Source organism: Dromiciops gliroides, chromosome X, assembly GCF_019393635.1.
Source record: "Dromiciops gliroides isolate mDroGli1 chromosome X, mDroGli1.pri, whole genome shotgun sequence".
NCBI classification, from domain to species: domain Eukaryota; kingdom Metazoa; phylum Chordata; class Mammalia; order Microbiotheria; family Microbiotheriidae; genus Dromiciops; species Dromiciops gliroides.
In genome coordinates this window covers 30,387,969-30,401,915 of record NC_057867.1, presented here as the reverse complement: position 1 = coordinate 30,401,915, position 13,947 = coordinate 30,387,969, and the positions used below count along the sequence as shown (strand labels likewise).

Sequence of the window (13,947 nt, the reverse complement as noted above, 5' to 3'; positions counted from 1 at the left end):
AGACTTAGGACTAAAAAGGACCTCAAAGAGTAAGTTTACCATTTTACCAATGAGGAAAATGAGGCCCAGAGGGAAGTGACTTGGCTAAGGTCCCACAGGTAATAATCAGGATTCAAATCCAAAGCATCTGATTCCAGATCCTGGTCTTCTCCCACTAATCCCAGAATCTTGGAGCTGGACAAGCAATCTAATCCTAATGGTTTATGCTAAGGTACCCCTTCATCAGTATCCTTGACTACTTGAAGACCTGCAAAGGAAGGGAAAACCACCACAAACAAGGCAGCTCATTCAACTTAGCAGAACGTTTGTCATTAAGCCAAAGTTTGCCTCTCTGTAACTTTTATAAACTGGTTCCATTTCTTTCTTTTTTTTCTTTGCAGGGCAATGAGGCTTAAGTGACTTGCCCAGGATCACACAGCTAGTAACTGTCAAGTGTCTGAGGCCAGATTTGAACTCAGGTCCTCCTGAATCTAGGGCCAGTGCTTTATCCACTGCGCCACCTAGCTGCCCCTTGCATCCAACTTTTGCCTTTGCTGGCATGACCTCAGGGAAGGCATTTAACCTTTCAATGTCTCTGGCAACTCTCCAAGACCAGAAGTTGCTGAAATGTAATGGAAGGCATTTCCTTATCAGGAATTGAAATCACAGATCTAGCATCAATTAAAACGAATATCAAATTTTCAGAGAACCAAAGTCACCCAGATAAGTCAGGAAGACAAACATGCTTTTAGGTTACAGCTAGTTGCTAACCAACATCAGTGGAGGGAGTCTCCATTTCATCTATACTGTTAAAATCATAGGTCTGGACCCCCCCCCCCCCCGCGCCCCCACCAAAGTTACTTGGGACACTAAAACTTGGAAAAACCAATCAGCTTGTATATCTCTCCAAGAGAGCTTCTTCATCTTAGGATACAGGCATCATAAACAAGTGGAAACTTTTTTTGGGGCAGGGCAATGAGGGTTAAGTGACTTGCCCAGGGTCACACAGCTAGTAAGTGTCAAGTGTATGAGGCTGGATTTGAACTCAGGTCCTCCTGAATCCAGGGCCAGTGCTTTATCCACTGCGCCACCTAGATGCCCCTGGAAACTTTTTTAACGTATAAAGCCCGCTATTTCAGGGAGGTTCATAGAAAGGCAACTACCGGTTGGTCAGAATTTCTATGGCCAATTCATCCCCAAGCTTTTCTATTATTCACAAAGCATCACAAAGCCCAACTACCTGGCTGGGACAGCTTGAGCAGTGAGCCATGCACTTCCTGACATTCCCATTCAGAACCAAAGACAAAGTGGGCCATCCGAAAGTTTTTGCAATGCAAGATCAGAGGATGCCCCATGGAGGTAAGGGCTAACTTCTCCACAGCAGCAATGTGGTGGTGCAGAATCTGCAAAAGATGAAATATGAATCAGTCTTTAAGTAGCAATTTTCTCCAATGGTGAAGTTAACTTGCCCAACACTGACTCTCAGAACAGTGATTCTCAGATATTGACAACAGTCTAAGTGGCCAGAGGCAATAAGCACCCTTTTAAAAAAGGAAAAAAACAACATTGTACTTTCATGTAGGTAGGTGAGCAAGGAAAGATGTCAGTCTTACTATATCTCTTCATTTTTGGATAAGTATTAATGAATTAGAGGGACCCACTTAGCATATTAAAAAAGGTCATATAAAATAAAAAGTAAAATAAGATAAAATAAAAATGTGAAAACAAAAAAATATAAAATAAAAAGGAAGGCCATTGTCAGTGTCATTGTGGGCTGCAATGAATCCATAACCTGCTCCCACCCAAAATCTACTGAAGGACAAAAGGTGGAAAGAACAAGAGGCTTGGAATAAGACAATATGGGACCATGTCCTGGCTCTACCAACTTGGCATCATTGGATCTAGAACTTTAGAGATCACTTCTTCTAACTCCTTCAGTTTGTAGATGAGGAAACTTAATGAGTTTTGTGACTACAGAAACAAGACAAGATAGAAAGAACATCATTTTTTTTTGTTTGTTTGTTTCTTTTGCGAGGCAATGAGGATTAAGTGACTTGCCCCAGGTCATACAGCTAGTAAGAGAACTTTGGTTTTGAAAATGATCCATGCCCAATTCTGTCTCTACTACTTATGTGTGAGCTTGGGCAAGTCACTTTATTTCCTTAGGACTCATTTTTTTTCATCTGTAAAATGAGGGGTAGGGTAAGCTTAGATGACCTTTTAAGGACCCTTCTCTACTTATTGCTGAGCCCATTCCATGTTAAAAGGACCAGTGAAAAGATTTTTTTTTTTTGCGGGGCAATGGGGGTTAAGTGACTTGCCCAGAGTCACACAGCTAGTAAGTGTCAAGTGTCTGAAGCCGGATTTGAACTCAGGTCCTCCTGAATCCAGGGCTGGTACTTTATCCACTGTGCCACCTAGTCGCCCCACGGTGAAAATATTTTAATGCACTGGGTGGGGAGACTCTTGGAAACACTGTGTGAATGGAATTGTTCTTCACTGCTAAGCAATCTCTATTGGAAGCTGGACAGAATCACACACACACATACACACATGAATGGCTCTGGATTGGGACACAACCCAAATCAGTACAGGGGTCATGAGAAATCACGGCTTCATCTAAGTATTACCACATTCCATTTGATTTCAGGAACAGGAGTTAGGGAGCTTAGACTCCAGAGCTGGTGCTCTATCCACTGCGCCACCTAGCTGCCCCCTTTTTGCTTCTTTTATGTGAGTCAGGAGTACCTGAGTTCAAATCCGGCCTCAGACACTTAACACTTACTAGCTGTGTGACCCTGGGCAAGTCACTTAACCCCAATTGCCCCTCAAAAACAATTCAAAAAAAATATGGACATTATATTATATAACCTCTAAGCAAGGCAGAATGATTATAGCTGGTCACTGTGGCAGCTCATGTCTCTCACTATAAATGGTTCCCTTGAACAGTGTTCTTTGGAGGAAAGGGTGGATATATTTTAGGAACATCAAGTCATTATTAAGTACTGGTACTCTACTGAAAAGCCTATATGTCTATGTATACATCTACATCTACATTTACATTTACATTTACATCTACATCTATATCTATGCGTCAGGTACAAGTCCTTGTTATACATTCTTATTTCTTATCAGGAACACAGACCCAGATCTCCTTCCGGATCTCAGCAGAAGCATCTACATATATCAGATGGGTTGCAGTAAGGTAGAGAGTCCCGTTAGCTGGCTTCTTGTTTGCATAACGGTTCAGTAATAGGACATTTTCAACCTATTTAGAAAAAAAAGAAAGGAAAAAGAAAATATTAAACTCTAACTTGCTACCTGTGACTGAAAAATGAGAATTAAACATTTCTTTCATTTTCCTTCTGGTTCTCCTCATCCTTTCTAAAGTGAGATACCCAGAAGTAAACACTGTAGTCCAGTTACAATTAGATATGATCAAGGCAGAACAGAGTATGACTAGCATCTCCCTAGGCCTGGAGGGCAGCCTAAGATCATGTTGGTGTTCTTCAATGCCATATCACACTGAGAGTATGGCCTACTAAGGCGCCCAGATCTTCTTCAGATGAACTGCAATCGAGGCATAGCTCTACCAGCTTGTGACTGTGAAGCTATTTTTTTGAATTTTAAATTTATTCCTATTAAATTACACCTTATAACATAGCCCAATGTCCTAATGTAGCAAGATCTTCCCTTCATCCAAGTCTTTTGTAAAAAAATTAAAATACGCAGATCACTGAGGCATTCCCAAATGACTCTTTGGGTCTGTACTTTCAACCAGTACATGTATGGATGGATCAAGAGTGAGTGGGTATCTAGGACTGCCTGCCAGAAAGAGTCCAGGCACTAGAGGGAAGGGGGTGGGGTGGGGTATTGCTCAAGAGTAGATGCTGAAGGGATGGAGGAAGCTGGGGCAACAGCTGAGCCACACAGGGAGAAAGGAAGGAAGGAGAGTGAAAACCCCAAACTTCATCAACCATTTCTTAGCCCCAGCGTGTGCCATGAACTATCGTGTGCACTGGCCGAAATAGAACAAGAAAAAAAAAGGCATGGCACCTGCTCCCCCCAATCTAAGAAGGAGCCAGGAATCAGCATACAAAACTGTCTTCTCTGGCTCGGTAGCATATATGGCCCTGTACTCAGGGAGCTGCTTGGTCAATGTCCTTCTCCCACACTTCACCCTCCACCACAACCACACAGGATGTTGTGACATGGACAAGAACTCTGCTTTTAGAGAAGCCATAGACCATAAAGCGTGGTGTTTTCCATTTCCCTTCCAAGGAGAAAGGAAATGAGGTACATGTCCGAGGTTTCTTAATCCCTCTACTTACCCTGATTTGCCGCAACTATTGGCAATAGCTCAAATGTATGTGGTTTTTTTTTTTAAATGAGAAACATGTGACTCCAGAAGGCCTTACCAGCCTAAGAACACCCATCAAACATGCACCATACTATCGCTTTCCTATTATCTCAATTATATCCTATTATCTCCTATTGCTATAGGAGATAATATCCTATTATCTCAAATTCCTACAGGAGATAATATCCTATTATCTCAAATAGCATGTGTCAAGAATACTACTGGAAAAACAGAGGATTTAGAGGCCATCTGAGTCAAGTTTCCACATTCTGTACTTGAGGGAAACTGAGGCACAGTGTGGTGAAATGACTTGACTAAAGTCACTCGGGGATTTAGTCACAGAATGGGGATTTAGCCCCAAGTATCCTGACTTCAAATCCTGTCCTCTTTTCTCTCTTCACATTTTCAAAAGCCCTTTTCTGTTTTCTCAATGAGGCCTTCTTACTTAGGTCTCTCCTTTAAAAGAATAAGTGGGACAGCTAGGTGGCACGGTAGATAAAGCACCAGGCCTGGATTCAGGAGGACCTGAGTTCAAATCTAGCCTCAGACACTTGACACTTACTAGCTGTGTGACCCTGGGCAAGTCACTTAACCCTCATTGCCCTGCCAAAAAAAAACACCCACTGGGATTATAAAGGAATCCAAGGGATAGTAAAAATAAAGGGGTAATTGGTTTTTTTTCCATCTGATTTCATGTGCCCCCTGAAGCTGATCCACAGTGGGCCCCAGGTTAAAAACCCTTGGCATAGGGAGTGGGGGTTCAGGTAATTGTTGAATTAGATTGCCACCTGGGCCTCTTCCAAGTCAGAAATTGTTATTCTCTTATTCTGAAAAAGATTCAGCGAAAAACGCTGCAAGAGATGGCTCTGGGTTGGGGGGAGGAAGAGCTACAATGGGAAATGTAGGTGATATAATGACAAAAGATAGCAATAAAATGTATTAAAAAACCTACTTTGGTCAATGAATTCCTTCTATTCATATTAGTCTTTTTTTTTGGGGGGGGGAAGAGCAGTGAGGGTTAAGTGACTTGCCCAAGCTCACACAGCTAGTAAGTATTAAATGTCTGAAGCCAGATTTGAACTCGGGTCCTCCTGAATCTAGGGCCGGTGCTTTATACCCTGCACCACCTAGCTGCCCACTAGTATTAGTCTTTTTAAATGGCTGCTCCCTTTAAATTCCTTTGCTGGAATGGTTTCTCTTTCTACAGAATCTAACTCTCGAGACTCTTATGGACTATGGGATTTTATGCTGTGGACAGATAATGATGAGAATAGGTAACTTTATATAGCGTTCCTAAGCACTTTACAATCATCATCTCATTTGATCCTCTCAGGAAGCAGTCCTGGTACATGCCACTGTTAGATGCTGAATGCATTTATTAGCTCAGGTAACAAGGTCTTGGGGAAGCATCACAGTCAGTGGACCTGGGGTTAAATTCTAGTTCTGCTACTTGCTATCTGTGTGATTTAGGGCAAAATAATTTCTCCTCTCTGGGCCTCAGTTTCTTCGCTGGTAAAATGAGGTGCTCCAACTCAATGAACTTTAAGGCCCCTTCCTGCCCTAAGTCCTATCAGCTAAGAGATCCCTGTGTCTGAAGCCTCCCAGGACTTAACGAAATCTGGCAAGTCTCTCTCAAGGGAAAGTCAGGATGATGCCTCCAGAGCCAAAGTGCTTCTGGACTTGAAATTCAGAAAAAAAGGCAAAGAACAGCACCCTTTGTTACAGGCCTTCACCTTTCCAAGAGCATGCTCTACTTGAGAGCCCCTCTTTAAGCTCTTCAATATAAACCTCCCGTGAATGGGTAACTAGATGGGAGCATGACTTCTGCTCACTAGAAAAGGCACACTTACCAGACTTTCACAGCCCTAAGTTTCTGAAAATCCATCCACACAAGAGCTAATCTCAGTTTTTTTTTTTGGTTGGACAATGAGGGTTTAAGTGACTTGCGCAGGGTCACCATAGCTAGTTAAGTGTTAAACGTCTGAGGCTGGATTTGAACTCAGGTCCTCCTGAATCCAGGGCTGGTACTTTATCCACTGCACCACCTAGATGCCCTGATTTTGTTTTCTTAACTTAAAATTATGTTTTTTTTGGTTTTGGGGTTTTGGTTTTTTTGGCAGGGCAATGAGGGTTAAGTGACTTGCCCAGGGTCACACAGCTAGTAAGTGTCAAGTGTCTGAGGCTGGATTTGAACTCAGGTCCTCCTGAATCCAAGGCCAGTGCTTTATCCACTGTGCCACCTAGCTGCCCCCCTTAACTTAAAATTTAAATGGACACAGGCAATATGGCCCAAAGTAAAATCAGTCCTTGTGCATGATCATTTAAAATTTTTCTGAGCATTAAGCCTACACCCCCCAACCTGGACCCCCATATGAAATGGAGCACTGATTTAGTTTGGGGGAAGTTGTTGGTCTCAAGGGAAGGGGATCAGGGGGCCTGAATTCAAAATAGGGCAGGGATTTGCCCAAGGGATAAGAAAGAGAATGGGACAGAACTCAAAATGAGAAGTAGCAGTGTTCATGTTGCTCTGATGGCTGTATTTCATCAACTGTGCCAGACAGCTGAGCACAAAGAGCTTGAGCTAGAAAGCAATAAGGTGAGGGTAAGAAAGAGGAGGCCTGACAAAGCCTATAACTCTGCCCCAATGGAGGAGGGGTCAGGAAAAAAGAGGGTAGAGAAACAGGAAGTGAAGGATGAAGGGGGGGTATATCTGCCCTATTTCCTTCTGTCATTTGGAGATGCCGTATATTGAAATACCACCTTTTAGCTAAATGTATTCAGTTATTTCTTTTTTTTTAATTAAAAAAAAATTTTTTTTTTTAGTGAGGCAATTGGGGTTAAGTGACTTGCCCAGGGTCACACAGCTAGTAAGTGTTAAGTGTCTGAGGCCGGATTTGAACTCAGGTACTCCTGAATCCAGGGCCGGTGCTCTATCCACTGCGCCACCTAGCTGCTCGTCAGTTATTTCTAATATGGCCTAACCCTTTCTTTCCAGAACTGTAGGGGTTGGGGTGGGAGAGCAGAGCAGGCCTAGACAGGAAGATGCTTTCAATTGCCACTTGGGAGAGGAATATTTTGGAAGACATACCAGTGGTGCTAAGAAGTTTGTTAAAAACCATTTCTGTGGGGCAGCTAGGTGGCACAGTGGATAGAGCACCGGCCCTAGATTCAGAAGGACCTGAGTTCAAATGTGGCCTCAGACCCTTGACACTTACTAGCTGTGTGACACTGGGCAAGTCACTTAACCCCAATTGCCTCACCAAAAAAAAAAAAAAAAATCTTAAAAAAAAAAACAACATTTCTGTAAAGCACTAGTCCTGGATTGAGGAGGACCTGAGTTCAAATCCAGCCTCAGACACTTGACACTTACTAGCTGTGTGACCCTGGGCAAGTCACTTAACTCTTATTCCCGCCCTTCTCCCCCCCCCCCAAAAAAAATTCCTGGCCCAGAAGACATCACGTGTCAACCATCTCACAATACATTTTTTTTGTTTAATTAAATCTAGGAAAAGACAGTTGAAAGTACTGGGCTAGGGGCAGCTAGGTGGCGAGTGGATAAAGCACCAGCCCTGGATTCAGGAGGACCTGAGTTCAAATCCAGCCTCAGACACTTGACACTTACTAGGCTGTGTCATCCTGGGCAAGTCACTTAAGCCTCATTAGCCCGCAAAGAAAAAAAAAATATCGGGCTACCTGTCTTGAGGAGTTGACGTCAGGCACAGGGAACCAAAGTGATAGCTGATAGGTCACTTTACAATCATTAATTATTTACAATTATTATCTCATTCAACCCTCACAACCCCCCTGCAAGGCAGGTGCTGTCGTTATCCCCAATTTACAGATGAGCTCAGGACCTGGCATCCAAAATGGTTTCATGCCCGTCTCTGCCACTTACTAACACTATGACCTTGGATAAGTCCCATCATTTTTCTTTGTTTTCTCATGTAAAAGATAAGGGTGTTGGACCAGATGATTCCTAAGATCCCTCCATTTACCTCATAATAATTGCTTGAGAGAAAGTATTTTTTTGCCTTTACAGAGACTGTAGCAGTAGCTTTTAGTACGGTGCATTTGCCCACAGTTGTTGAATTGCATCATAATTCTAGGGCTGGTAAAACTGAGATGCATAAAGAATCTGGAAAGGAGATAGACTGGAGTGCCAACTCTTCTCTTGTATATGAATGCTGTATGACACTATTAGAATGTGAGCCCTTTAGACAGTCATTCTCTGTGGCCCTTCTGGGTAAGCTACTAGCTGTGTGACCCTGGGCAAGTCACTTAACTCCAATTGCCTTAAATATCCGGGGCCATCTCCAGTCGTCCTGATGGATATCTTGCCACTGGACCCAGATGGCTCCAGAGGAGAGAGTGAGGCTGGTGACCTTGCACAGCCCTCCCTCACTTAAATCCAATCCAGTGCAAGTCATGACATCACCCCAATGTCATGGTCCTCTTTGAGAATGAAAGACAAACAACAACAATATCATGGCAAGCACTGGAAAAACAAGATGACAATCCTTGCATTTATCACTTTCCTCATAAAGCATCTGAAAAAGTCTTAATTGTCTTTAGCATTCATTGGCAGCCTCAGTTTACTTGAAGCTTCAGTGTTCCTGATGCTGTTCTTAGAGGCCTAGATCACACTTCCGTATCCATTTTTTTGCAGGGCAATGAGGGTTAAGTGATTTGCCCAGGGTCACACAGCTAGTAAGTGTCAAGTGTCTGAGGCTGGATTTGAACTCAGGTCCTCCTGAATCCAGGGCCGGTGCTCTATCCACCGCACCACCTAGTTGCCCCTTCCATATCCACTTTTTTTTTTTTAATTAATTTTTAATTTATTTTTGCGGGGCAATGGGGGTTAAGTGACTTGCCCAGGGTCACACAGCTAGTAAGTGTCAAGTGTCTGAGGCCGGATTTGAACTCAGGTACTCCTGAATCCAGGGCCGGTGCTTTATCCACTGCGCCACCTAGCCGCCCCCCATATCCACTTTTAACCAGCCCTCTAGTTGGACCTAGAAACCAGAGAGAAGATGCCTCCTTGGGATTCTTTGAAAATATGGGTGACCATAGGTGGGCAATACTTCCACTCTTTTCTGACATGTTGGCAGTTTTGCTAAACTTTTTTTTCTTCCTCTTTTTTATTATTTATTAAAAAGGGGATGGCTCTCTGGGAGGGGGAGGGGAAGAGATACAATGGGAAATGTCAGTGATATAAAGACAAAAGATAGTAATAAAATTTATTATTTTTTTAAGACTACCTTGGTCGGGCCAGGTAGGTGGCATAGTGGATAAAGCACTGCCCCTGGATTCAGGAGGACCTCAGTTCAAATCCAGCCTCAGACACTTGACACTTACTAGCTGTCTGACCCTGGGCAAGTCACTTAACCCTCATTGCCCCGGAAAAACCAACCAAACAAAAAAACTTCCTTGGTCAATGAATTCCCTCTATTTATATTATTAGTCTTTTTAGATAGCTGTTCCCTTAAATTCCTTTGCTGGAATTGTTTCTCTTTCCACCTTCAGAATCGAACTCTCAAGACTCTTATGGACTATGGGATTTTAGGGAATGATGAGAATAGCTAACTTTATATAGTGCTAAGCACTTTACAATCATCATCTCATTTCATCCTCAGAATATTCCTGCAAGATAGATGCTATTATTATCCTCATTTTATTTATGAGGAAATTGAGGTAAACCAAGGTTAAATGACCTGCCCATGGTCATGCAGTTAAGTAAATATCTGATATCGAATTTGAACTCCGGTCTTCTTGACTCTGGGTCACTGGGTCACCCTTCTTATTTTCATTTCAGTAAATGACATCCCCCTCAATGATTCCTCCACCTTTTGAAAGATCAAATTCTCAATAAAGCAAGCCTAGAATAGAGCAGCTGCTTTGCTTTTCCAGAGAGTTCCAGCAGGTTGTTTTTTTTTTTTTTGGTGGGGCAATGAGGGTTAAGTGACTTGCCCAGGGTCACACAGCTAGTAAGTGTCAAGTGCCTAGGGTCACATTTGAACTCAGGTCTTTCTGAATACTGGGCCAGTGCTTTATCCACTGTGCCACTTAGCTGTCCCTCCATCAGGGTTTCAACCCTCATTCCTTTATGCCTCCATGCTGGGTTTTTTTTTTTGTTTTTTTTTGGGTTTTTTGGTGGGACAATGGGGGTTAAGTGACTTGCCCAAGGTCACACAGCTAGTAAGTGTCAAGTGTCTGAGGCCGGATTTGAACTCAGGTACTCCTGAATCCAGGGCTGGTGCTTTATCCACTGCGCCACCTAGCTGCCCCCTCCATGCTGGGTTTTTGATCTGCCTCCCAAAGTCCTTTCTCCTTCCTCATTTTGCCCATATGTTCTTTTGTATTTTCATACTTTTGTGATGACTTTGCTTTTCTTTCTCCCTCTGTTGATGTCCACTCCAGTATTTCACCATGTTTCTACTCCTCTGGCTCCAGGATTTCCTGACGAGCATGTGTTTTTCACACACAAAACTGTGCTGTCTACTCCCCTTGTACTTCCGCTTTTCTTCTAAAATCAGGGAAACCCTCTCAAGAGCCCCTTCTCACCCAGCCCAGCAAGTCACAGCCATGCCTAGGCTTGTCTCCTTTTATTAGGTGATACAGGATCACCTATTTAAAGCTGAGGGGAATCTCAGGAGCCATCTGGTCCAACTTCCTCATTTTACAGAAAAGGAAACTGAGTCTCTGAAACTCTGATAAAAATGTCAACTATTATTTATTTTATTTATTTTTTTTTGTGGGGCAATGGGGGTTAAGTGACTTGCCCAGGGTCACACAGCTAGTAAGTGTCAAGTGTCTGAGGCTGGATTTGAACTCAGGTACTCCTGAATCCAGGGCTGGTGCTTTATCCACTGTGCCACCAAGCTGCCCCAAAATGTCAACTCTTATTAACTAGAGTTGGGGTTGGAGATGGCTGTTGGCTACTCCAAGGCATCCTCAGTGAGTTATATCTCTTACATGGGGATGGTGTTTTTTTCACAGAATATCCGAGTGGGAAGAAAGTGGCAAAATATATAGAGTCAGGGCAGCTAGGTGGCACAGTGGATAGAGCACTGGCCCTGGATTCAGGAGTACCTGAGTTCAAATCCAGCCTCAGACACTTAATACTTACTAGCTGTGTGACCCTGGGCAAGTCACTTAACCCCAATTGCCTAGCAAAAAACAAAAACAAAAACAAATATACAGAGTCCCCCTTCCAATCATCAAATCCCTCAACTTGGCCTCTCTCACAACTACAGGATAGTCACTTAAAGTCTTAGTGCCCCAGGAAGCCCTGGAAGACTATTACTTGTAGAGTTGGTGCAGATCTGCACTGGTAGACAGATTTCCCTTACTGGGATCTATCAAAGAAATCACAGGTCTCCTCTTTTCTTTCTTTCTATCCTTCCTTCCTTCTTCTCTTTCTTTGTCTCTCTGTCTCTGTGTCTCTTTCTTTCTTCTTCTCTTCCTCTTTCTCTGTCTCTCTGTGTTTCTGTCTCTCCCTGTCTCTGTCTCTTTCTTTGTCTCTCTGTCTCTGTGTCTCTTTCTTTCTTCTTCTCTTCCTCTTTCTCTGTCTCTGTCTGTCTCTTTCTTTGTCTCTCTGTGTCTGTCTCTCTATCTGTCTCTTTCTTTCTTTGTCTCTGTCTCTTTGTCTCTCTTTCTTTGTCTCTGTCTCTTTCTTTCTTTGTGTCTGTCTCTCTGTCTCTTTCTTTCCTTCTTTCTTTGTCTCTTTCTCTCTGTCTCTGTGTCTCACTGTCTCTATCTCTGTCTCTCTGTCGCTCTGCCTCTCTTTTTCTTTCTTAACAAAACTCTCTAAGCCTACATAAAAGTTGCAGGAGAGTTGGCCATCTACTTTGGCGGAGGGAGTTTCTTCATTGGATAGAGAGTTTTCTCCCTCCATGGTAATGACAAGTCTGGAGCCGGGGGGCCAGGGGCTTGGGGGATCGAGTCTAAAGCCCTCATTTGGGCGAGGGGGAAGCTAAGGCCCAGGCAGAAAAGGCCCCGGCACTGTCCATGGGTCCCCCATCCAAGGGCCGGCGGCCGGCCGGGGGGCATGTGGCTGCCCGGGCAGCAGGGACTCCTCCCACTCCACCACACTGCCCGGGTTAGCTTAGGGAGGAGAAGTGGATGGGACGGGACAGGCCGGAGGAAGTTCGCTGGCGTCCCAAGGCGTGGCGGCCGTACTGAGGGGAGCCCGGGGGCTTCTTTGGGGGAGGGGGGTTCTAAGCGGGAAGAACGGCGATCTGGGGTGAGCCTTCTCAGAAGGGGGGGGGCTCTGCGCCCCCCACCCGGGGCACCTCCACGCCCCCCCCCCCCCGCCGGAAGTGGCCCCGAGCCTCCCGTGGCCCGCCGCGGGGGCGCGCCTTACCTTGGGCAGCGTGATGTACTCCATGGCCTCCCGCACTCCTACTCCCAGGTGGAGGGCTTGGCCCGGGAGCACCGGGGCCGGACCGGCAGCCTCAGCCTCCTCCTCCTCCTCCTCCTGCTGCTGCTGCTCCTCCTCCCCTCCCTCCTCCTCCTCCTCCCCTCCCTCCTCCCCAGCCTGCCAACGCCGCCGCCGCCTCCTCCCCCTCCCGCTCCTCAGCCGCTTCCAGGGGCGAGCAGCCCCGCCTCCCCGGCCCCGCCTCCCGGGCCTCAGGCCCCGCCCCCTCGCCACGGCCCCGCCCCCTCAGAGTCTCACCTCCTTCCCCTCCCACTTTAAGCCCGCTCACCTCGTGGCCTGGGCATCTCCGGCTTTGTCTGCCTCCTTTCCCCAGTGGGGCGACGGGACCTGGGCGCCCCGCCCCCCCACCCCCACCCCGAGCTTCTCTGGGCTCGGTTCTACACTGGGAGCTCGCGCCCCCTGCCTCCAACTGCCCTCTGGCTCAAAGACATATCTCCAGGGGCAGCTAGGTGGTACAGTGGATAGAGCACTGGCCCTGGAGTCAGGAGGACCTGAGTTCAAATCCGGCCTCAGACACTTAATAATTACTAGCTGTGTGACTCTAGGCAAGTCACTTAACCCCAATTGCCTCACCAAAAAAAAAAAAAAAAAATTAAAGACATATCTCCCATGGGGCACACACCAAACCCTGGACGTTTGAGAATCACCTGATCTGAGGAACAGAAACGAGCTCAGAGTGCAGCAGGGCAAGGCCATTCTGTTCCTCCATCTCCTGACTCCACACCTTTGCATCAGCTGTGCCAGTGCCTGGAATGCTCTCCCTCCTTGTCTCCTCCTCTTAGAACCACTATTCTCCTTCAAAACTTCTCCATAATTACTTCTACAAGGTACTCTCCCCATTCCCCCTAGTCCCTCTCACTCCCTCCAAAAAAAAAAATAACATTATCTTCTCCCCAGTTAGAATATAAGCTCCATTAAGGCAGGCAGGCAGCGAGTCAGCATTTATAAAGTGCCTACTATGTACCAGGAACTGTGCTAAGAACTGAAGATACAAAGAAAAGGGGGAATAAACCAGCCCCTGCCCTCAAAGAGCTCACAATCTAATTGGGGGGGGGGGACAACAAACAACTCCATACAAAGTAGGCATAGACAGAATCACTTGGAGCTAATACACAGAGAAGGCAGTAAACAGCATGACTCTTGCAGAAGATAGGTTTTGAGCTGTCTTTTT

The 13,947-nt window shown here is 45.2% G+C and overlaps 1 protein-coding gene across 2 annotated transcripts in view; it reads right to left on the bottom strand.

Annotated features, from left to right (window-relative positions):
- The window catches only part of MTMR8 (myotubularin related protein 8), a 49,145-nt gene extending 36,316 nt beyond the window's left edge, over positions 1-12,829 (bottom strand). For both annotated transcript variants that reach the window (XM_043974221.1, XM_043974222.1), the window contains exons 1-3: positions 12,702-12,829; positions 3,125-3,247; positions 1,220-1,382 (exon numbers count right to left, since the gene is read on the bottom strand). In XM_043974221.1, coding sequence (XP_043830156.1) covers positions 1,220-1,382; positions 3,125-3,247; positions 12,702-12,725 — 310 coding nt within the window. In that variant the 5' untranslated portion in view covers positions 12,726-12,829. The remainder of the gene's footprint in view (positions 1-1,219; positions 1,383-3,124; positions 3,248-12,701) is intronic.
- Between the last annotated feature and the right edge of the window lie 1,118 nt (positions 12,830-13,947).